The following is a 26,141-nucleotide window of genomic DNA, read 5'->3' as shown; positions in this document are numbered from 1 at the left end:
AAGAACTCTTCAGACAGGGCTTGAGAGAGTGAAACTGTCTGTCCCTAAGGTGAGGTGGCTCTGACTTTTCCTCAGACTGTTTGTGTGACCTTGAGCAAATCCTCTAACGTCTTTGAGGCTCAGTTTCTTCATCAGTGAAACAAAGGTGATAGTCTGAACCTCAGAAGTTTGTTGTGAGGATGTAGGACCTAGGCTGAATCGGGGCTTGGGGGTGGCTAAAATAGCGTGTAGTGAACGGTGCATGCGGGGAGGGGTTACTGTCCCCAACATCACACCAGGTTAAGGTGAAGGCCAGTCTCAGGCCCAACTCTGCCACATGTATGGGCATTTGTTAAACACACATTCATTAGCAAGCAGGCATGAAACCATCCAGGCAGGCTGTCTGTGAGCTCCACGAAGCCTTAGCTCTTTTCGCTTTACGTACTCCAAGTGACTGTCACCTCACATAAAAGACTCATGTTGGAAATCCTCATTATTGATGGCTTGAGACAAGCCATTTAGGGATCACTCGTTGAGCTCTGTCTCTAAAGATGCAATCTACAGGCTATCAGGTTATTACATTCTGTTCAGCAGGGTGGGGACTGTCTCTAAAATATTTTAACCAATCTACATACCCTAACCTCTAATTTCATCAGTAAGAGCCATTTGTAAAGCTCATGCCACTTATTTCTGACATTTCTTCAAACATCAAAACCTCAGGTGTTGGTGGACATATGACTAACAGAAAGACTTGGGGTAGCAATCATGGGAATGTGGTCTTAGTGATATTTTACCATCCAACCACCACCCTATGAGGATGAACTCTCAGAGCAATAGAACTCTCTAGAGCTGTAGTTTAAACCAAACTGAACATATAAAATATCACATGGTCTATGCTAGTTTAGAGTAAATGACAGACGACTTAACAATGGGAAGAGCAAACGTTTGAAATACATGTCAGTACTCATCCACTTAGGGATGATCTCTTTCAAGGGTTGTCAGATTGGGCCCAACACGTTTGAAAGAACCTGTCATGGCCCAGAGTTTGGGGGAATCAGATCGGGTTCTGGGCTCCCTACTACCTTAGCCAGAGCAGCTCTACCTCCACCTAGTTTGCATTTTAGATGTTCTCACAATACTTTACTTGAAGGAAGGGTTCCATAGCTGAAAGGTTTGAAAACCACTGATGAAGCCTAATGTTCATATTACGAATGGGAAAGATGAGACCCAGAACAGTTGTCACTTTTTCAAGTACAGAGAATCTGTAACAACTCCTTGCAGTGGGCTCTTTTCACTAGCATAAGCCACCTGTTTACCATGGAGAGGCTACATGCGTTGCTAAAATTAAACTCTAAGCAGGAAAAGGTGGTTTCCCATAGCATGTGCTTTACCAAATACATTACCCTGGATGACCTTTATGTGTTCCTTTAGTGAAAACTACAACCTACTATAGAGTATACACACTTCATTAAATAGGTTAGTTCAGCAATCAAGTCTTTCAGAAACTATGTTAACTTCAACTCACTATTAGGAAGACACCCTCTGTAGATACTCAATAAATGGGTGAGGGTAGTGATGATATAATAAAACTTTTAACCTTCTCCCCAAAAGTCCCTATATTGACTTTTCCCTTTTTTCATTCAAACTGTAGAAACGGAGATAGATATTGGTTCAATGTGGATAAACTTCTTCAGGTCTTAAATTGTCTAGATCTTATTTCAGGACCCTAATGATATTTCATCCGATCTAAGACACTATCAATTGTAAAATACCATTATTTTATGTCCTGCTAAAAAAGAAAACAAATATGCCAATTAGATATTTAAGAAACCATTGGTTATAAGACACATTTTGATTTTGGAGGTATTAAAAGAGGTGCATCTTGGAATTCATGAAGTATGCTACCACATTTGCCACTGCATAAGACATATTTTCCCCCTTGTCATATGCCCCTCCCTCCTCCCACTCTAGGCCACTGATATTTCCAATAAACAGAGGAATAGCATAGAAGTTTCAGCCTTAGGCTTTCCAAAATGGCTTCCTCTAAGATTGTGTTGCACTTATATTTTGACATATATAGTACACACTGATCAAAAATACTTCTTGGCTTGGTGGCCCTAGGAATGGTGATTTACCTCTCTTGATACCCACCACAAACCTTTGGATCTGTTTCCTTTCTGTGGGATCAGCATTATTCTAGTACAAAAGGAAGTTTTAAAGACCCTAGGGGGAAAACGTCACTTCCTTCTCTTGGGAGAACACAGATCTGCCATGTTCCCTGAACATGGACCCTGTATATTTCCTGTGTCTTGAGTTGAACATTCCCCTAGTAACAGAGCTCACATCAGGCATTTCCAAATGGACCTTACCACACTTTCTAGTAATTTTGTTGGATATGGTACCCAAATTGTCCAAACTGTATCATAAGGTAGTAAAATATTTTGTTTCCTTCGCTCAGGCATCACTTTGATGCATAACATCAAAGTGCAATTTCAACTTTTCAAGTCCACGTATCCAGTTATTCGTAAGGCAACACTTTATCTTAAGTGGAAAACATTAGGTTCTACCTTAAAAAAGAAGTTTTAATGCTTGTTTTATGTGAGTGATGCTCCTGGTTGGTCTGCATTAAACATTCTTGCCTTTTGATATCAGATGAAATATGGATAAAATTCAAATTTACAAATTCTTTACCCCAGATTCAAATTACTGTGTCAGTATACATTCCTCACATAATTTAACATTTAGCCTATTTCATGTTTACTAGAAGATGTTTTATGTTTACTGGGGATGGAGATTAGCGTGTTATCTTAATGAAGGACAAGAATCTCTGAAGTGTGATACCAGGGAACTTGGCTTTCCAGCACTCTCCTTATGTGCTGACCCACACAGTGGTGTGCTGGGGAGAAGGTAGAGGAGTGTCAATCACAGAGACCACAGAAGTGCCAGGAAAGCCATAGGACATTACAGAAAGGAGGAAGGAGTTTAGGAGGTGTGAGTGCACCCCTCCTAGGGTGAATCTGAAGGAACCTTAAGGAGGGGCTAAGGTGGGATGGCTTCTGAGGATGCTGTTTCCTCCTTTCCTATCATTATGTGTTCCTTTTTCATATGAGGGAGAGGAAAATGTGAAGTGCCACAGGAGGGCAACAGCCAGAACAAACTGTCTTGAAATTCTATCCATTAGGGAATTGTGAAATCACTGCACAGACCTAAAGATGAGTACCAGAAATCTGTAATAAATGGAAGTCAAATTTCCCTTTGCATATTTTTGTACTGTCATTATTACAATTTTCTTGAGGAAAAAAGATTTAAAGATGTACTTTTTGGATGCGTTTTTATCACAGTGATTACGGTCTCCAAGTGTCAATGCAAGTTCCTACTTTTTTTTTTTTTTTTTTGAGTTAAATCTTCCCTGCTTTTTTCTTTTAGGCAAATATCAACATCCCCATGGGAGCCTTTCGGCCGGGAGCTGGGCAACCCCCCAGAAGAAAAGAGTGTACTCCAGAAACGGAGGAGGTGAGGAAAACTTAGTGGCAGAGCTCAGCCCTGTCTTTCTCCTCCAGACTCCTGACTAGAGTGGGGCAAAGGCAAGGCGAGTGTCAGCTCTCCAGGACAAGGGAGGCATGAATGGATGTGGGTCAAGGAGTCATCACAAAGTACATACATTTCTTTGAGCCTCTTGCTCACTTAGCCATGGAACACATTGCTCCTTACTTCTCTTTAGCCCTTTAAGGGCTTGGCACAGTTACTTGAAGATGCTGAATTTAACATGTTGTTTGTTGATTGTGTGTGTGTGTGTGTGTGTGTGTGTGTGTGTGGTGGGTGGAGCATAGCCTCTCACATGCTTTTGGTCTGGCAACAGTCACTAGGTCGGTAAGGTCTCACTTGGAACTTATTCTGAACCGAGCAAGATGTATTTAGTACAGCTTCTGATGAGTGACAAACCCCAGTGGGAGCGTAGGTAATAAGCACATTAAATTACTTGCGATTCAAACAAAAAGCCCCAATCTCTGTGTATTTCCTTTGAAAAGAGGACTTTGCAAGGGAGTCTATCAATTTGTCTTTTTTTCCTCCCTCTAATTCTTTACCTTTCCTCTGAATTTACATGCCCACTTGGCTGAAATGAAGGCTAAAATTCATAACAAGTGCATTAAATAGAGAAGGGTACCTTCCTCAAGGTCTGTATTTCTTCTCCAACTGTGACTTTTCTGATGAAATTTGGAAGGTCTAATTCTGAAAAAAAAAATGCAGGTTTTGGAGCATGTCTTAGCAGAAGACAAGGAAAGTGGAATTCAACAAAGCCATAGGGCATACCCAACTGTATTTTATCTTTCTAAAAAGACTTATTTTTGAACTTTTGTAGGTGACCTTTTTGGTATTTGCCCCCAAAGAACACCTATCACCATTTCAAAGTTTCCTAATAAAACTTTGGTTGTCCCTCATCTAACCTTTCTCCTCCCCCTCCCCCCGCCCCCCGTAAATAATTCCTGATATGGTCCCGAGTTAGTAGCTCCAGCCTCCTATCATTAGAAAGGTAAGTTTTCAAAGAAGGAGATGGGAGTATTTGAGTGATATCACCAAGTTCTGGAATTTCAGCCACTAGGTCACCTTTGATGAATAAAAAGTTTGAACTACAAGTTGAAAAAAACCCAGCACTACCCTGTTCTTATGGTACATAATCTCAAACTCTGATGCTACTGACTCGGCTATCCAGTTAACTCATAATCATGGGCTCTCCCTCTGGGACTTTGGTCAGGTATTTCTGAGCCTATGTCTGCCAAATACGATCCACTCTTTTCCTCAGAGGGTTGCTGAGAGGAGTCGGTGACATAATGGACACAGCACAGCCTACCAACCATTCAATAAATGATTGTTCATCATTTGATCTAATTATCCAATTTTCCTGAAGGACTCCTAGGCCTATTCTTTTGCATATTGTAAGAAAAAGGCATGGAGAGGTTGAAGAGAGGGCAGCGGAACTCTTCCCACACTTGCATGTATCTGTAATTAGGTTTTCTTCCTGTGTTTCCCTAAACCGTGTCTGTCACTACCATGGCAATCATTCAGAAGGTGGCTTGACCCTTTTCCTCACCAAATTGATGTATGTAACAGTGGTTTTGGAGGTTTGCATCTCATCTTCCCCTATGGTACAGATGACCTTCAGTTCTTTGTACAATTGGTACTTTCCTCCTCACAAGTGTCCCAGTTAGGGGGTTGGGAAAACATTTTGCTCTCACTCTTGTCCCCAGTCTGATGGTTGCAGCACATTCTAAAATAGACAAGAACTGATACAGCCTGTTTGTGAACACTTACTTTATGACCAGCCACATGTACAAATGGCTAATCAATATTCTTCACAGGATGGAGGGAGTGAGGTATCCACAGAGATCCAGAGACTCCAGAAGTGTTTCTGGAACTGAGGTATATCTTTCTCATGGGCTATATCCCAGCTCATGGGCTGGGAGGGTGGAGCTGAGAATGGTATTCCATTACTGTATGAGCAGAAATGAGCTCTCAGGACCTGTGGGATCTTAGGTAAGGGGAGGATCTGATGACTCAAGGCCTGGGCTGCACCTTAGAGTAAGTTTCTCATGGAAACAACATTGCAAGGGGAGCAGTTAGGCAGCTTGGCTTGGCTACAAGGTGAGTTAAGTAGGATTTTGTGGGTTTGCCACCTTTTGTCGTATAGTTTGAAGGCAAAAATGGAATCTGAATTAAAAATAACCTATACAGGGGTGCCTGGTGGTTCAGTTGGTTGAGTGTCCCACTCTTGATTTCAGCTCAGGTCACGATCTCATGGTTCATGGGATGGAATCCCGAGTTACGCTCCACGCTGACAGCATGGAGCCTGCTTGGGATTCTCTAACTGCCCTGTGCATACACATGTGTTCTCTCTCTCTTAATAAATAAATAAATACATACATACATACATACATACACAGATAAATAGATAAATAAATAAACAACCACACTTTTAAAAAATTACCTAATTTGCAAACCTGAAAATGCTTACTTACCTAGTTTTGGGATTTGTTGCCTAGCCTTGCATTAAGATAAGAACTGTATAAAATTGAGATCATAACATACCATCCCTGAACACAACAGGCCACCTCTATCACAGCCAGTAGCTCCCCCATCTCATGCGTGAAGAGGTTGTATCCCAGTAGGAAGCCAGGACCAGCCTTTGGCCCTCTGACAAGGCCTGCGAGTGCTGGCTGGGTCTCCAGCCCACCTATGGTCTCTGGGAGCCCTTTGCTTTGCTCACAGAGCTGGAGTACACCCTCCGTCTGCCCAGCCCAGCCAGAGTTTGGCATGTGCCTGACACAGAGGCCTTGCAGCCAAATCCTAATAAACAAGGCCAATCTTTTGGATAAGACAAGGCAGCTGCTTATTTAAAGCGATTTGAAGGGTACTGACAAGCCTCCACTCTGCTTCCCAAATCTCTCTTTTGACTGTAATTCCATCATTATTAAGCCAGAAAATAGCATGTTGTGACTTTCTGTTAATTATTTCCCTCTCCATCTTGTCCCTTTACAAGATGCAAACACACTACTTAATTCTGGTCTCACACTTCCTAGCCATGAGACTATGGGCAATTTTCTTACTCCTTCCCTCCCGGCCTTAGGCCTCAGTTTCCTCAACTATAAAACAGGGATAATAGTAATAGCAAATGTATAGGGTTGGTGTGAGGATTAAATGAGTTAGCATATGTAACTTAGAATAGCTATCATTGTGTTTGCTGTTATTACTAAGTCCTCAGTGTCTAAGCATGAATGAGCACATCAGACTGTATTGCCCCACAGAGATGAGGTTAGGGGAAAACTCAATAGAGTGGTAGTAAAGAGGGAGATGAAGGCAAGATAGCTGGAAAATGGTTCACCATTTTGCCAAATTTTACAAATACTCTATAACCCCCCCACCCCAGGGGAACATTTCCCTTGACAACAGCCATTCCTGACACTGGTAAAGGTGCAGGGGCTGATAAACCTTCTCTCAAGCTCTCTTTATCTCAGTCAAAGAATATCTTTCATGTCCCTTCTCAGTTCAAATATCTACGTACAGAAGAAAAAAAAGTACCACATATTAGCCAGATGGAGCCATCTGGAACCCTGCTTGTTCATGTCTTTATTTATTATAATTCTTACAATAAATTTATAGAAGAAATGGAATCGATTCCCAATTTTTTAAAAGATGAGAGAAGATTCAGTTAAGAATATGTACCACCATTAACCCCTTCCTGAGTCAATGTCATATCTACTTATTGAATATATCCACTTATAATTTCTATTATATGTGACCATACCAAATCAAGTGCCGAAAGTCTTACCTTATTAAAAAAACACAGTACACTGAGGTTTTAATAACTTGAAAGTGACTAATATTAAATATTATCATCCTTTTTTTCTGTGTATGTTCACATAAGTCTTTGCACATAGACATAACTATACACATTGGCTTTACATATTAAATGTGCCAACAGAGCACATTTTGATATTACAAACACAGTGAAGGTGACATACCCAGGAACTTAACAGAAAGAATTGGAAACAGTTTTCTTCTTCATGCTTCTTTATTAAGATCTACCCACCTAACCACCATCAGAACATTCATAAGTGAGGAAACATTTTTCATTTCACTGCTGCACATATTAAAAAACCCCATTTTATAGCCTTGTTTAAAATCTCTTTCCAAAAGTCTAGGAAAGAACATTTTGGAATACATGGTCCTCCAGGTAGATGTTTAATAGCTTTGATTATTGCTTCTAAATCGCCATTTATAAATGGTGAATATGTGCGCATGACAAAAGGAAGCTGATTCTATGACTGTGTACATCAGCCTGAGGAAACACTATTTGCCAGATATTTACAACAGGCACAGTCTACACTGAATTACTTTATCATTTTGTGTGGGTTACATCTTAGCTATTTCATCAGTACTGTGCCAAGGTTCAAAGAAAATGACTATAGGAAAAAAACCATCAGCCCTTCATAGAAGAACAGTAGATGTACAATGTTTTATATTTGTACTTACCCCTCAAATAGGCAATTCTATAAAGGATATGCCTACAAAATAATTGGTTTGAGGTTGGGAATCTTAAACAGTCTCTTCCCTTTCCCTTTAGGTTCTAGACAATTTGAGAACTAGATGTAGGAGCCAGATGGGGGCAAAGAACAGCATTAGCTTTAATACCCAAGTCACATCGCTGCCTGATTAGGTTGGCAACAAGTATGGGCTTAGGGCTTGAACCAGAGGCAAATGTGCATTTTTTTACTCCTTTTCCCTAGAACTGTATCATTCATTCAGTTGTTGGCTGAGCAGATGAAGCCCTGCCAGTCCCACATTGTGACCATGTAACAGTGGGTCCTCCAAGGAGCAGACAATGGTGGGCTGAGATGTGGAAAATATTTACTAGGGAAACCATTTGTAAGGAAAAATGGGAAGGTGGTTAGACCATGATGTGGGTGAAGAAGAGTGGGACAGAGAGTTGGAGCGAAACCTCTTAGATCTCACTGCTGTTCTAAGGAAAATTCTATAGCCGAAGTTCCTCCTCAAGAGTCTTGTCTCCCAGGAATGGGCTGGCCTTAGGATCCTGTGGCACTCAGTCATTGGCCACGAGCAGCCGTGGGAAGTGTGACCTCAGCGTGGTGCAGCAGGCGGGTTGCAGGGTGAGGCAGCTGGGACTGTTATTGAATTACCCTCCTGGCAGAAAGCTGATCCGACAGGCATGCTCTCATGGCTGCCACAGTGATCAAATGTTCCTCCAACACCTTCCTTCCAGGGCTGGAGAATATGCTCCCCATGTCTAGCATAGGCGTCTAGCTAACAAGCAATTTCTACTGCAGTAATGACTTTGGAGTTCTAGGAGCCACACACAGCAACTGATCTTATTGTTTTAGTCACTGTTAATATGTATGTTTGGTGTATGTACACAGAGGCATATATTTGTCATTATGGTACATTCTTGGGATTAACGAACTAAACAAAAATCGGCAAGCATGTCGTCTATACCAGGCTCTGGAGGAGCCACAAAGAAAAGTATAGAATGTGGTCCTGCCTTAAAGCTGCAACAATATAAAAACATCAAATAATAAGGAATTTAAAATAGTTCCCAAAGCAGGAAGAGAGAAGTGGGCCTCCTCTTGCCCCATACTGTCCCACCCACATTCGAGAAGGTTTTGCTTATGTCAGTGTCAGTTTGTTTATGCTTCCAGGAGACGTTGTTGGAACAAAGGCTGACAGCTACTGCACCCCAAACAAAAAAAATGTTAAACTCCTGGACGAAGTCATTGCTAGAGCCAACCATGCACAAATGTTCTACAAATCTCTGCTGTTCAGGCATATTAGGATCCTAAGATACGAAATTAAATTTGATCTCGTAAGGTGCTTCTCTTGGAAACACAAATCCTAACTAGTCATAATTTTTGTTAGTTACCAGACATTGAACAGTACTCTTGTGTTTTCTAAGTCATGTGGAAGTTACTTGTTTTCTTCTTCTAACTTTATTCCATATTCCTCCACAGACTTCAGGAGATCTTCTTGGGACTCTGAGGGTGTCTCAACAGCACAGGAATGCGGCTAGAATTACCCTTTGACAGAGAGACCAAATGCTTTTTTCAGTGAGCTGATCTCTTTCTCTTTTTTTCTCTTCAGGGTGCTCCTCCCACCTTGGATGAGGAGAAGAAGCCAATTCCAGGAGTGAAGAAATTTCCAGGACCTGCGGTCAACCTATCAGAGATCCAGAATATTAAAAGTGAACTGAAGTATGTCCCCAAAGCTGAGCAGTAGTTGAAAGAAGGTGAGTGAAAAATTATTTCCTTCCTCTTAAAAAGACCACTGTAAAATGGATGAAGGAAGTTTTCCACAGGAGTCTGGAATTCCAGAAGCATTGATTAAGCGTCAGGTCCTTCAGTTTAGAGTGGTTTTTATTGTGCAGAGGTTTTCTGGGAAAGCAAAGCTTTGTGGCCATTGACGATGTCTCCCTGCTAACCCCTTTCTTAGTTGGGAGAGGACAAGGTTGGGGGAGGAGGGATGCTTGGGAGGAGGCCTTGAGGAGCTTTTGATTGTGGAGTCCAGGTAGCCTTCCCTCATTCCATGCCTCAGTTTCCCCACCCAGATGCCACAAAGCGTAACGAGCAAGTCCTGAGGAGGGGATAAGAAGAGCAAGGTGCTGAGGAGGTCTGGAAGTGTAAAGGGGGCAGAGACCAGTTTAGGCCTTGAAACCAGTAACCCAGATGTGTGCAAAGCGGACCAAGAGGACCCAGTGATGACTCAAAATGTGCATGAGGGAAGGGTAGGCGCAAAACTGTACCTGCCATCCTCCCGAAGAGGCAGTGCAGGCAGGGCCTGTGACCTTATTTTCATTTTAACTGGATCTGCTCAATGATGACCCTCTGGTGAGGGCTCCGCCCTGCCCTCCATCTGCAGACCCGACACATGCGGACCCGCCTGCGAATTCTGCCACCAGGGGGCGTATGGAACTGGCCTGGCCTTCCTTTCCAACTCTCCTGTGAAAGCCTGAGAGCAAATCTACTTTGTCTAACATTACTGAGTCCTGCCGTGCACAGTTTGTTCCATTCCTTAAGCAGAAGTTTAAGTTTAGAAGAGAGGAATCTATATTGATAACATAAAACAGTTATTTTTTTTTTACTTCTACAGAGAAATTTATTTTTATTTTATTTTTTTCTAATTCAAGTATAATTAATATACCATGTTGTATTAGTTTCAGGTATGATAAAACAGGTATTTTTCTGGCTGACTGCCCATTCATTCATTTGTTTGTTTATCAAGTCACTCATTTATTCAACCAATATTTACTGAGCAGCTATCATGTCCTGAGCACTAGAAACATTTATTAATCACATACCATGTGCCATTTACTGTGTGAAGAGCATCATATCCATTGTTTCTGTTGAGCCTTATTGATACCCACTTACTGCCCTCATTCTTGAGATGGATCTTCTAGAAAGACTGATTTTCCCCCTCTTTCATGCACCGTAAAGAAGAGGTGTGACTTCAAAGTTAGTGCTGTCACTTACTTGTTATCCTGCCTCACCTCTTCCTCCCACTGCGCCTTATGAAGGATGGCATACTCCCTGTGGGTGTCAGGGTGAGGTCCTCTGACCATGTAGGTACAGGCACAGCACTGGGGCCCTGCTGTGTCTTCTCCTGTAGACATAACAGAGAACAGAATGTTCTCTGGGGTAATCCCATGTGTAATGGCAATGTTACTTGTGTCATGTTTATGCTGACTTACAATGACATTTGCAAGTTAGTTCTGGGGAAACGATTACTTTATAGTACAGAGAAGGAGGAGTTGTTTTGAGTTAAAATAAAAGAACACTATCTAGTGTTTTCAGCATGCTTACATAAAAGAACAAAGGAGTAAAAATAAAATACAGTGGACTCTATGACTCTAGAATGAATCCCAGGAACCTGGTTGGGAACAAAGTTACATGAGCAGATTTGACCCAAAGTGTGGCTACACACACTTGTCATTATTTATGACAGAATGACACAAGTTGATGGCGAACATCATTACACTCAGTCCTGCTTATATAGCCAGGCGGAGATGAAATACTCCAATATGCTTGGGACAAAGCTGCAGGACCTTCTTGTAAGAAAGCCCGGGGAAGGGAAACTAATGTTTTGTAATATTTATCATCATCATCCAACCAAGGCCAGTTACATACATGAATCTTTAATGTAAACTTTAAAGGGTTTTGGTTTTATGAAATCCATGTAGACCTAAATTTAACCCCAGTTACAGTTTCAGAAGAACCTGGTTTCGAAGATTCAAAAGAATGCTGTTTTAAAATTAGCTCAGAGAAGGGGCGCCTGGGTGGCTGAGTCGGTTGAGTGTCCAACTTCGGCTCAGGTCATGATCGCATGGTTCATGAGTTTGAGCCCCACATCAGGCTCTGTGCTGACAGCTCAGGGCCTGGAGCCTGCTTCGGATTCTGTGTCTCCCTCTCTCTCTGACCCTCCCCCACTTGCGCGCGCGCTCTCTCTCTCTCAAAAATAAATAAATATTAAAAAAATTAGAAATAAAAATAACATAAAATAAAATTAGCTCAGAGACGATCTTGTACTATTATCTGGCAATGATTCTGCAGCCTTGCATCTGTGGGTACTGTAATAGGGAACAATATCAACTCAATCAAATATCAAGAAGTTACCCAAACATCCAGGACAAATTTTTGTTACTTCATTTTTCCTAGAGAAGACTTTAATGATTATTCTCTCACGAAGCAATTCTAATAATGCAAAACCACTCAGAGAGGCCTATTTTTCCTTATTCTTACAGGAATGTGAGAACCTACATTGTCAGAATAATTGATCTGAATTCTAAATGAGGACATTGCCAAGGAATGATCTTTATTTCTTGTAGGAGAGGTATTAAGTTGGTTTGCTTTTGACTTATCAATTCTTCTCCTGTAAATACGTCAGATTTTGAGACTTCCATGGTCATGGTTTGTGGTCACAGAGGGAGAGCATTTTTTTTTAATATTGATTGATTCAGTGGACTTATAAGGAGTAAATATCCTGGACCAGCCATCATTTAGCCCCTCACTGGTTGGATTGATTTCCTCCTTCTTGGGCCACCATTTTGTTACCTATCCTCACCATGTCCAATTCAATGATTCGATCAAACAGATTGTTGTTTGAAGTTTGAGTGAATAAATCCATAGCATCAAACACTGTGAACACCACGAGACTCAAGGCTCAAAGTCCAGGTTATAACTATTACAATATTTTAGACATGTAAGATAGACTGGCATCTCCTCCAGCTGAGATCAATGCCTCCTTTTAAGTAGGATTTCAGATTCTTTCCATGTCCTATGTCATGGCTAGAATTTTTCACAGAAATTGGTTAAAAACATTACAGGATAGGAACCAGAAAGGCTGGTAACTAGCCAGTTGAGGACCAGGAATGGCTTTTGGCAAAGGACTTAGGGCCTGGACCCAATCAGGAACCAGAGCCAGGCAACACAGGGACAGTATGTACTGAGTCAAGACCAAGAGACACAGTACTGTCCCAAATGGGACCCCAATCCAGGTTGGTATAGTCGTGGGGTATGGGGCAGGGTAGGGTGTTCAGTCACGTACCTCTCAGGATTCTCCTGGCTGTGAGTTAAGGTGGCCAGATGGTAATTTAAGCAAGCCCAGGAGCCAGAGGAAGAGACAGGACCAGCGGCAATGTCTGAAAACCAAGAGCCCTCCAATACTCCCATGCTTGTTGTTTGCTGCTTGATCAGGAATCCCCCATGTCCATAGTCAGAAGCCACCACCTGGAGGATGGCTTAGGGCTGGTGTCCAACGCTCTGTGTCCATTTCTGCTCCCTCTCAATCCTCAGATCAGACCACAGATGCCCAGTAAAGAACCTCTGTACCATGGCCATTTTCTTCATTCTGTGCTAAGATATATAGATAGCAACCTTGGTCCCCTGGTCTCAGGATACTTCAGTCTTGGTGGAAAGATAAAATAAAATACTCTAAAAGGTAAAAGGCAGCAATTAAAGAATTAGACAACAGTTCAGTGATTCAAGATATCCAACAGCTGTTTATGACCCCCTAAGTAGGCAGTTATGTTATGATTTATGAGAGGGAGAACTCATGATGATTTTGGGTCAGGGACAATTTGAAGGAGGTGCTGAAAATGGAATAGTTTAACAGAGGCTCAGAATTAGCCTCTGGACATATGGAATGCCCAGAACACCATTAATAGATAAATCTAGTGAAAGCAAACAGTTCCTCTAGGGCAATATTCTTAAACTTCTGGAGCAGAGCAAAATAAGATCCCACAACCAGCCCATACCATCTCTTCTCTTTTTCCAGCAATAAAAGAACTCAGTGATAACAAAGAATTGGAGAGGAACAAAATAAATATCAAATAAAAATGATTAATAAAGGTAAAGCCTTGGGTCTACAATTATGTTAATGAACACAAAGGGCAGCAATTGAAAGTCTTGGGACCGATGAAGCACTAGAAAGAAACTGTCGTTCTGAAGAAGCTGCAGGAATTCTTCTCTGTGTTGGACAGTGCAGCATGGCCACATGTTGTGTGGCAGCAGACTTCATGATTAGGTACTAAACCAGGGTTTCAGAAAGAGGCAACATTTTAGTGATTCTTAATAACCCACTTAATATCTTTTGGACATGCATATAAGTGAAAATCTAAGGGCCAAATCCCCATTTGCTGTTAAGGACTGAGGAAAGCACTTGTGCTTTTGCATCAGGAAGACTTCTGAGGTCAACCAGTGGGCACTGGACCGTACTCTGAGAAACACTGTGGTAGGGCTGTGAGAGTGAGTTCAAATGATCTGCAATGCCTTCGTAGCCATACATACCACCATGATCTCAAGTTAGCCTCAATCCCATACCCCACATCAGTCAACCAGCCTTGCTTCTGGATTTTGTGTATGTGAAAAGAACTATTATGATGCCTGATAGAGGAGATGTGCCTTTTTCCAGCACTCTGTCCCACCCCTGGCATCTTCTGTTTGTGTGGTCACAATAGTTACCAAAATGATGTATTGGTTTTCTTGTTTATAGCTTCTCAAAGGCTAGGGGGCACCTGATAGATCATGCACACACAAGGCATGTCTGTAGAATGTCACAGGTGCTCTGACCATAGCAAGTCTGCGGGTCCCTAGAAATGCGTTCTTGTAAACTTCCCACATCCTTTTATTATCAGGGAGATTACTACTTAAAAGTAAGACTAGCCTTCCTTCCAAGGTCTGAAAGCAACAGTGTTGACCACAATCACTTAAGGGCTCAGAAATTTGACTTTAATTCAGATTATAACATTATTCCTCTGGGAAACTGAAAAATGAAGGAAGACATCAGTTTTGGTTCATAGTCTTCAAAGGGGAGAAAACCTTGTAAAACCAGAAGAAAATCATTTAATTATCAAGAGTTATTTGGTTTTACTTTTCTAAGACCATCTAGGTCCAGATATTTATGAGATGCCATTTCTGCTAGAAGAGAGCATAAGGTGTTCATTACTCTTAAATGTTAAGTATTATGCATCACCGTTGATCATGCTGATTCAAGGGCTAATTTTGAGACTGCTGGCAGGAGGGCAAATTGACGTATGTAGACATTTGATGAAGAGTACATTTAGCACTAGACCCCCAAAATACATGGCACAAAAACTGACAAAATTGAAGGGAGAAATGGATAATTCAACAATAATAAAAGGAGACCAAGACCCTATTTTCAACAATGGATGGAAGAAAGAGACAGAAAAATAACAAGGAAATTGTTTTAGTCTTCTGGGGCTGCTGTAACAGAATACCATAGACTGGGGGGGGGGCGCTCATAAACAGGGATTTATTTTTCAGAGCTCTGGAGGTGGGGAAGTCTAAGATTGAGATGCCGACAGATTCATTGTCGGGTGAGACCCTGCTTCCTGGTTTATAGATGGCTATTTTCTCACTGTATCCTTGCATAGTGGAAGGGATCAGGGAGATCTCTGGGGTATCTTTTATAAAGGCACTAATCTCATTCAAGAGGGCTCCACTGCCCTCATGACCTACTCACCTCTAAAAGGCCCTACCTCCAAACAGCAGAAATAGAAGACTTGAATGATACTATAACCAACTAGATCTAATTGACATCTATAGAACACTCCACCCAACAACAGAAAAATACATTCTTCTCCAGTGCACATGGCACATTGTCTAGGACTGGCCACAAGTTAGGCCATAAAGCAAGTCTCAATAAGTTTAAAAGGATTGAAATCATGTCAAATATGTTGAAATTAGAAATGGGATGAAATTAGAAATTGGTAACAGAAGAAGTTTGGGAAATTCATATGTGTGGAACTTAAATAAGCACTCCTGAATAACCAATGAGTCAAAGAAGAAATCACAAGGGAAATTAGAAAATACTTGGAGAAAAACAAACAAAAAATACAATAAACCAAACTTGTGGGATGCAGGAAAAGCAGTGCTTAGAGGGAAATTTATAGTTGTAAACACATTAAAGAAGATCTTAAATCACTTAGCAACCAATCAAATCAATATTAGCAGTTCCATATTTGGGAAATATGCCCTTTATTCTCTTAAACTTAATTGATATCAATCATGGCAGATGATTAAACTGATATGTAAATGGAAATATCCTTCCTTTCAAATGGTAAGATATAATTGTAAGTGTTAAAAATCAATTTGTATAGATACCATAACAACAAAATAGAAGGTGGGAAATAAAAAATAATCACTCATAAGATCACCATTTTACCATAAGACTCATTTGGATAGCTACCCTTCCAGTCTTTTCCTCTGAGTTTACATATTGGATACAATACAATACAACTGGTTCTCCTTTTACTTTTTCCACTCTACATTTTCTTGGAAGAGTATTCTTTATGTTGCTTTGTGGCCTTCAGAATTAAGGTGATTTATTTCTCACACTGTTTGGCTTATCATGATTCATAACCTTTTCTCTTTTCCAGAAGACAAAGGATTGGTTTATTGTTTTCCAGATAACTAAATTTAAAAAAAGAAAAAAGACTTATCCAAATATCTTTTCTGTTGTTTGCCAGAAATTTTTGTCTTCAATTTTAAAATGTTCCCCACTTCAACTCAGTTACAGAAACTCTATCACTTTTTTTTTTTAAGAAAATGGCTTTATCCTGAGATTTTTCACTCCCCAGTGAAGTCATGTTTCTTTTGATTTGTGATGCTCTTTTTTTTCTCCCCACTTGGTTAGGATAAAGATGAGTTTTGCCATGGTTCTGAACTGCCTCAAGGTTTTATTCATTTGTTTTTCTGACCAGCAGAGCTATTGTTCTAGGCCCTGGTACAACTTGTGTGGGTGTAAAGTGCTCTTGAGGGTGAAAGTAAGGAGCCTTTGAGCTGATTGTGGCAGTTGCTTTAAGAGCCTCTCCACAGCAAACACACAGAAGCTATCTGGACGGTTTCTATTTTTTTTTATATAAAAAATTTTTTTTTAACGTTTATTTATTTTTGAGACAGAGAGAGATAGAGCATGAACGGGGGAGGGTCAGAGAGAGAGGGAGACACAGAATCTGAAACAGGCTCCAGGCTCTGAGCTGTCAGCACAGAGCCCGACACGGGGCTCAAACCCACGAACTGCAAGATCGTGACCTGAGCTGAAGTCGGACACTTAGCCAACTGAGCCACCCAGGCGCCCCTGGATGGTTTCTATTAAAACAGAGATCTGGAGGGCTGAGCAGGTGAGCTGGTGGGAGGGAGTTGGAACTGGCGATAGAGTGTTCAGGGACTAGACCTGAGACCAGAGAAGCACAAATGCTCCAGTCAGCTTGGTAGAAGATGGAGGTGACTCAGGACCCAGATCTGTAGAACCCTGGACACTGGCATGTAGATTTCCATGGGATAAAGGACAGTTACAACTGACACCACTTGCCCTCTTTGCAACACAATGGAACTCATTACCCTGTCTCAGTAGTTTGGGGACTGGTGCAGGGCAGCAGGGTCTGCAGACAGCTTGAGTTGCCACAACTGGAGGGAGGTATGGCTGGTACTGTCATCTAGTGGGAAGACCCCAGGGATGCTAGGAAATGTCTCATAAGGTCAAGGACAGCCCTCCCCCTACAAAACAAAGAATTATCTAGTCCCAAATGTTAGGAGTGCTGAGAGTAAGTAACCCTGATTTACCTAGTTTAAAGGTTGATGCCAGGACCAACTTTTTGCAAACATACCTTTCGAACAATCAGTGCATTGTATTTAAAGAAATTAAAACATTAATAAAAATAATTAATTGCCTAATATTTATAATCTCTTTACATTAATCAGGGACTTAGGGATAAAACCCTCTTAAGTAGGATTATTTTGTCAGCTGCTACACTAAATATATTTATGATATATGGTATATATGGAATATTCCTGAGTTGTAATATTGGGCCTTAAACACAACTACTTTTTGTAGGTTTTTATCTTAAATGTATCAGAAAGCAGTAGGTTATCTTAGCAGTTCATCAAGTCTTTTAAAATATTAATGTTAAGCATTTGCAATCGTCAGCACCAACATCAATGTCATCATTTGTATTGTCCTTGTTAGCACTACCATTTAGTATGTGTTCAGGAGATGCCCAATGGCATGTCTTATGCTTCACATATTTCATTCACTCCTCGTGCTGACTACATGGGGTATATACTATCATGCCCGCTCCCTTATGGGGGAAAGAAGGCTAAGAGACTTTACAAATTTGACCAGGGTCACCCTGGTTGTAAGTCACAGAGGTGAGAGCCACTCCTTCTAATCACTATCACCCACTGCATTGTTTTAAAATGTTCTCAGTCCTATCTTCCGGGCTTTGCAAATCTTTCACTGTGTTAGTTTGGAGTAAAACAAGCAAAGGCTAAAGAGACTGCAGAAACTGTCACCTTCACAAACAGGTGACACTATAATTGTGGCATGTTGGTTTGTTCATTCATTCTTTCGTTTCCTAATTCCTTACTTCCTTCATGTGTGCATTCATTAAGCATCAAGCATGTGCCTGGTGCTGAGGATATCAGTGTTGTAGACTCCAACACGAATCAGTGTCTAGATGGGTTCAGTTGAATGGGGAGAACAATGCATGAAGCATAAATAATTGGCTTTTTTTAAAGGTCTTGAAAAAGAGGAAGGGTAAATATCAGAGAGAGCATAACAGAGAAAAGGACTGAAAGAAAGGCAAAGGAAGAGAAGGGAAGGAAGGAAAGAAGGGGGTGGACGAGCAGTTGATAGCGGCTGGGGACAATGTGGACAGGGCTCAGTGCTGACAAAGCTGCACCAGAAGAAGGAGCATGAGGCCTCTGCAGAGGACGCCTTTGCCACGGAGATGAGAGAGGGCTTGGCAGGCATCTCCGTGTCATCATGAGGCAGCCGGCTCCTACCCGTGAAGTCTTTTCTCTCGTTCCCTCTCATGCTGTGTGCAGCCCACACAGAAAACTGGGGAAGTGAATTCCAGGCTGTCTAATTGGGCTTGGCTGCATTGTGACAACACTGCTCATTTTAACTCCCTCCACACATTGTGGCATTTGAGAAGGAGAAGGAATCATGAGGAGTGAATCAAGACTTGCACATTGAACTCATAGTCCCTTGCCACCGCTCCCTGTGGATCACTCCACACTCTCTGGTTTAGGGCTTTATGCAGATGGCGAGGTTGTCGCTGCTTTAATCCCAGGCAGGGTCGGTCAACTGGCTTCTCACTGAGGGAGATTTCTATTAAGCAGTCGACAGATTGGAGTTGCTTTTGTCCAGGCAGGTGGCAGAAAGGGTGCTCAGAATAATTCATCTCGACTGCTGGAAAAATAGCAGAAAGCAAGCATGTCCTCTTGCTCAAAAGTCATTGGATGCCTTCTGCAGAAAGGACAGTGGCACTTCCTGCCATCCCAGAAGACCTGCCCTGACACGTAGGAGGCACGGCCTAATCCTTAACAAGTAATACACATGTTGCACTGCCTAGCTCTTGCTTCACCCTCAATTTTGGACACAGATGACAGGTATCACGACTGCCTTTGAGGTTCAGATGCAGTGATTAATTCCTGTGAACTTACCAAACAGGTTTATTAAATTCTGAGTGTTCACACATCCATTTATTCAGACTTCATTATTTTTCATCTTCTAATCATTTTGTACATGAGCTACTTGGAATTTGATTCAGCTGAATGAACCTTTTTCTTCATAATGCAAGGTAGTAGCATCAACTGGATTTGAATGCGAAGGATTAAAGCACTGGAATAATTTACTCAGTGAGTTAGTGAACATCTGCACACCTACTACATGCTGGGCACTATGTTAGAGGCAGGTGATACAGGAAGGTACCCCTCCAGGCACTCCCAGTCCAGTCAGGTTAGGATGTGAGAGGCAACATTAGGACATAATGGCTACAGCAGGAAGGATGAGACAAGACACAGCCTTTGAATATAGGTGACGAAGATTCTAGACAGGATGCTGGAAAACAGATATTCTACTGAAAGAAGGTGGAAGGGCGTACACTTTAGAGGTGATTCAGGTGTAGGTTCATGCCCTGGCTTTGCAATTCCCTTGGTCTGTGATTTGGCATAATTGCTCTGTTTCTTTTTCTGAAAAATGACAAAAATACCTAGCTCAGAGGGGCGATTTTGCTCCCTACCCTACGGGATATTTAGCAATGTTTGGAGAAATTTTTGGTTGTCACCCCTCAGGGTAGATACTGTTGGCATCTAGTGGGTAGAGGCCAGTGATGCCACTGAATTTGTCACAGTGCATAGGACAGCTCCCCACAGGAAATGTCATTAATGCCGAGGCTGAGGAACACTGAACTCCACAGTGTGTATACAGTCCTCAGCATAGTGGTAGCTATTATTACTGATGATAGCATGTTAGCATCAGAAAGAACTTAATTGAAGGCACTGGCTGTGCTAGAGTAGGTACATCTGCGCTCCGCTTCCAGCCATATCGCGTAGTAATTCTGTTACTTTGGGCAAGTTCCTGGTCACTGTGAGCCACATCTATAAATAGGAGTGGTAATACCTATCTTGAGAGGGAACCATAAAGACACTGAATTGACTCAGATGGTGACCTGGCATGAAACAGCATCCAGAAAGTGTTCATTCCCTTTGTGGTCTCCATGTCTTGCTTATGCCCTCCATCCTCTGACCCTTTCTACCAAAGGCGGGGGTCAGTTGGTTGGTTTTTAAATGAAATAATCTCTAAAGAATAGCTCTGCATCTTTTGCCTGGGGAATATGAAAAATATCACTGAAAATGAAACCCCATTAACTGTCTGTGACTAAGATGAGCTCACTGCAGCACTTGTAAGCATCTGAAAGGATCTCTTTCTCAGTTGCCACCCACCTTACATCATTTGAGCTTGAGCCAGTTCGTGAGCTGATTTCTAAGGTGTAAGTATGCTCATTCTCCTGGAGGAGGCACTGCGGTCCCATTTTTCAAAACTGGCAGCCGCTCCAGTATCCAGAGCCCTTGTCTCGACAGCAACATTACAAACATTTCATTTGAGCACTTTCATTTTGTTATGGAGACTTCAAGGGATTTCCACCCCTGACCATTTTTAAGTAGCAGATACATCCGGTTTGTAATTTCAGACTTTTCTCTGAAGGCAATCGTTTAAGAAATATTTAGAAGGTCAAGCTGCCACACTACTATCAAGGAAAAGCGAAACAATGCATTTGAGACACCATTTTACTGAGCATTTAGAATGGGCTTGATGGCAAAAAGAGGCATATCATCTTTTTAGTAATCTTCTGTGCACAGACTATGTACTATTGGAGTCTGGTCTAGAAACTAAAACAAGATCCATGTCAATCTGAATACCCAGAGGTGTCTTCTCTATGACATTCTGTCCTGGCTCATGCCCCATTCATATCCAACTTACACCTATTATTACTCTCCAGGAGTGTTCTCTCCCTCTTTCTGATGTTACTTAACTTGATCATTAAGTAATGTCTACTTTGCAATAAGAGTGAAACGGGTAGGCAGTCATTAATACACACAGGCGCCAAACAACATGGCAGCTTAGACACTGTGAGTGGCCGCTTAAGGGGGTATCATGAGCCAGGCAATGAGAAAACAGAGGCTTATTTGGAGTTTTAAGACAAAAACTAACTCACATCTTTTAACGAGAGGCTAATAGTAGCAATAATATTAACAAGCCCTTGCACCTGATTTTAAGAATTCCAAATTACTTCTGTGTTGTCTTTTGAGGCTCACAACAGTTCCATAAGACAGGCAGGGCATTGAATTTGCAGTTCATTTTTTTTTAGTTTATTTATTTATTATGAGAGATAGAAATAGAGAGACAGTGAGAGCAAGAGCATGCGCAGGGTCAGGGCAGAGAGAGAGAATCCCAAGCAGTCTCCGCATTCTCAGCACAGAGCCTGATGTGGGGCTCGAACTCATGAACTGTGAGGTCATGACCTAAAGCAAAATCAAGAGTCAGACACTTAGCGACTGAGCCACCCAGGTGCCCCAAATTTTCAGTTCATTCTTATGTGACTTCCAACTTCATACAGCATAGAAGATTGTGGAATATATCATCATCTCCTTCCAGAGAAAGTTCATTTTAAGACTAATTATTAAATTAAGCCTAGATAAGTGCATCTGTAGAAAATGGGTGTGACCTCTTTTAATTAGAAAAGTAGGATCATGACATAGTCTGTAGCAGGCACCAAAGACCCATGCATGGGCCACAACTGAACAGGAGGATTTTTCTCACTGACACAAAAAGAAAGCCAGGATTAATCTACCCACTTCTATCTATAGCTATATGTCAAAGGAAATGTACTATCTCAACTTTCATCTCTATTTACTGTTTTCTTGCTGCCTAATTTTAGAAAATCGTATTTTAATCCTTTATTTTATTTATTTTAAGTAGGCTGCATGTCCAGTGTGGGACTTGAACTCACGACCCTGAAATCAAGAGTCACATGCTCTACTGACTGAGCCAGTCAGGCACCCCAAATTGTATCCTTTATACACATATAAACATACAGCACACACACACACACACACACACACACACACACACGATCCCAGATTTGAAAATTGGGTTGAAATGTCTTCATTTCAGGAAGACTGGGTGGCAAACAAATGCCCCAGGGAAAGACCTCCCTTTAAGAAACCCCCAAATCATCACCCTGAAGGTAAACTCTCCTGGAAACCTCTTCATTGTCACCAACAGCCAAGAAATGGCATACTGGATTCCCTGTAGAATCACAGATGAAGTTTACTGCTAGTTATCTGTCAGGGGAGAAAGCCTGGGAGTCATTCTGAGCCAAATCCAATTCAATTATGGGCCAATTATAGACCTGCTTCCATTGCCAGGAACGGGCCATACCACCAACCCAGCTGGTTTCAGAGCCCCTGGCTGGCAGGAACTCCCTGTACAGGGGTAGAAGAGATCATGGCCCAGATAAGACAAAATAGCTGAGGCAGTGTTTGGAGACCAGCACAGATGGGAAACGCAACTGCATTATAGTATGACCCCTGAACCTCCTCACCATCTCACTACCATTCTTTCACAACTGACGTCAGACTCACTTTTCCCTCCTGGGCGGCACCCTTTCTAATGAGGTGATCAAATTATGACATGTCAAGAGGTGGCAGGTGGGACTTTGCTCCTGTACCCAGGGTCAGCCTGCTACAGTCTTGCAGCCCTGGCCACAGTGCTAACAAGAAACACAGTGCCTGGATACCCACATCCACTGGCAACTTCATTGAACATGAAGGAGTTAAAATGCCAAGAAACTTGAGTTAGAAACTTGTGTCAAGTAAAAATAAAGCTATCTCTATTAAAAATCAAAACAACTTTGTGAATTTTGGCTGGCACTGCCAGCCGAATGATGTCATTTCAGGTCCATATTCTAGCAGCCAGAGTGCAGCTATTCCTCCAGGCTGGTTTCGCATGTCTGATGTGCCAACTGCAGAGGCAAGCCTGTCCCTATCTTTAACTGAGATCCTGAGGAGAGTGGGGATGAGGCAGCACCAAGGACAGCATCCTGTGGACTGTGGCAATAGAAACCGTTGAGATTGGCCTATAGCAGTGGTTCTCAAACTTTCTCGCACATCGGCATCAGGTGGAGGGCTTCCTGAGAATCTGCATTTCTGACAAGTTTCCAAGGGCTGCTGCTGCTGGTTTGGGGACCATACTTTGTGAACCACTGACATAGAGGCATCAATCTAGATTGTTTAGGTCTGGACATTCAAAATCCCCTAACTAACCTATCATCTGGTCCACAGTTTTACAGCTAGTATCCAAACGTATAGTGAGCAATTTGGTCAAACGTCCTTCCCGAAATTCAGATACACAAAGCATCAATGAAGCAACAATCATTCATGCTTAGAAAAGTGCTTCCAAGGGTCAGGCACTGTGCCAAGTATTTTACCTTGTGATTCTAGTATGAGTTAGTACACATAAGAGCTCCATTTTACAGGTGACAAACCTGAGGCACAGACAGGTTATGTGACTTCCCCCAAGGTGGCACAACTACACAATGGGGCATACAGGATTCAAATCCAGGTCGTCTGACTTTTTTTTTTTTTTTTTTTTAAATTTACTTTTGAGAGAGAGAGTGCAAGCAGGGGAGTAGTAGAGAGAGAGAGGGAGACACAGATTCCGAAGCAGGCTCCAGGCTCTGAGCTGTCAGCACAGAGCCCGACATGGGGCTTGAACCCACAAACAGTGAGATCATGACCTTAGCCGAAGTTGGAGGCTTAACCAACTGAGCCACCCAGGCACCCCAGGATGTCTGAATCTCAACCCATTACCCCATGCTAACTCTCCATGTGGCAGATAGGGTAAGCTCCATAGAGGTGAAATGTGCTGTGTAACTTAAGAAGGACATTCCTAATATAACAGATGAGGAATTCTGCCAGTGGCATCAACTTACCTGCTAGTCACTTAACCTTACTGATTCAACATTAATTTATGTAATTGTTTATTAAGTTCTGACACTGTTACAATCCAAGGGTTGGCAAACTAGGGCCCATAGGCCAAATACACTTTACCACCTGGTTTTCTTTTTAAACTTTTTATTTTGAAATCATTCTAGATTCACACACAGTTGTAAGAAATACACAAAGAGATCCCTGGATGCAATGATTTGGAAGAAAGAAGAAAAATCATTTTTCTAATCTCTGTAGAAATATTTCTCAGGAAGGCCTTGCCATGTTTCAAATATATGCAGAGACAAAAAAGCCGGATTTGATACTCTTTATTCAAGCATACTGTTATGGATATCTAGGGATTGGAAGGAAAACACAAAAGAGGTTCTAAATTTGAACATTTTTCAAGTCTAATACAAGACAGGACCAGGATCACAGCTACTTGGCTGATTGATTGGCAGTTGCATAGCTTTTCCCAAATATTGTGGCATAAGAACTGAAGCCAGTTTCTGAACAACGGAGTTGTCCAGCCTTGAGCTTTCGGTGGGAATCACTTTGTTTTTATTCTAGTTATCATAGTCTTGGAGTCAGGCAGCAGTGAATTGCTGGATACAGCTAGACCTGTGGTTGTAGGTGCAGACTGCACACTCGGATCACCAGGACTTACCTGAGACCCACCTCTGACCAAATAATTCTTTGAGGGAGGGGTATGTTTCACAAGATCCTAAGATGAGTATAACACGCAGTTTGGGTCAGAAGGATTGAGTTAGAGAATGTTTATCATTCCTCCCAGGACAAACCAAACTGACATGTTTCTTGCTTAGAAAAGTGTTCCTTTGGTTGAATGTCAAGTTTGCTGGTATGAAAGTCCCTAAATGTGGGAAATAGCTAAGCATTCTTGAAAAGCCATGTAGCATAGATATACACTTATTCATAGGGTGGTCCAATAGTGAGCCACAGCCTCTGTTTGGGATAGCACATGGGGAAGAGATATTGTTATCCAGAATGCCAGAGGAGTCCAGAACAATAGCCATATTGAGCTTAGTAGGGGCTGAAGACTCTCTGGTCCCCACTAGTGAGTATGCTGTGCCTTGTCAGTGTTGTGATGTATTTAGCTAGCAATACGTAAAGTCATACTCTAATAGGTAGGGGACCATCCGTGTCACTTAGTCCAACCAAGTCTAGTAGGTCCTCTCTATACTCCCTGTTTTCCAGATATGTCCCCTACCCTGGAGAGTGACTTGGGTTTAACAACGAACTCAGCAACTTTTTATCTCTATCCCAATCCACCTCACTCTAAAAACTGTCAGGGCTGTTGTCCCCTCCAAATAATTCCAGTCGCACCCTTTGGAGTGACTCATTGAGAGTCCAAGTAAGTCCCATTCCATTGGAGTTTCTTTTAACTAGTTCTACCTTTGGGTATAAACATAATATAAGTGGGTTATATTTTTAGTATGATATGCAAAGTACTAACTGCTGAGTGCTGAAGTGTTGCACTGTAAGCTTTGGTTCAAGATCAGTCAACTATGTTGGCCTGCTCCTGCAAAGTTGAATCCATGAGTTCTCAGGATGCCAGATCTCTAATGTCTGGCTATCCACCATTTCAGAAATGCCCAAAGCAATATGTTCCTACCCTGTGGCTAAGGAACTGGTTTTTGACATAAATGCCATTTTTTTCATGATTCCGACCAGTAACACCTATTTATTGACACATAAAATATAAGAGCTGGGCTTGGCTTACAGCAATTGTAAAAAAAAAAAAATATACATATATATATATATATATATATATACACACATATATATATA

The 26,141-nt window shown here is 41.7% G+C and overlaps 1 protein-coding gene across 2 annotated transcripts in view; it reads left to right on the top strand.

Moving 5' to 3' along the window:
• The window catches only part of SMPX (small muscle protein X-linked), a 54,368-nt gene that overhangs the window by 12,992 nt on the left and 15,235 nt on the right, over positions 1 to 26,141 (top strand). For both annotated transcript variants that reach the window (XM_049643580.1, XM_049643581.1), the window contains exons 3-4: positions 3,406 to 3,492; positions 9,628 to 9,772. In XM_049643580.1, coding sequence (XP_049499537.1) covers positions 3,406 to 3,492; positions 9,628 to 9,762 — 222 coding nt within the window. In that variant the 3' untranslated portion in view covers positions 9,763 to 9,772. The remainder of the gene's footprint in view (positions 1 to 3,405; positions 3,493 to 9,627; positions 9,773 to 26,141) is intronic.

The sequence above is a fragment of the Panthera uncia genome, chromosome X (genome assembly GCF_023721935.1).
Source record: "Panthera uncia isolate 11264 chromosome X, Puncia_PCG_1.0, whole genome shotgun sequence".
NCBI classification, from domain to species: domain Eukaryota; kingdom Metazoa; phylum Chordata; class Mammalia; order Carnivora; family Felidae; genus Panthera; species Panthera uncia.
The sequence above is the reverse complement of the archived record's forward strand: the minus strand, read 5'-3'. Positions and strand labels throughout refer to the sequence as shown.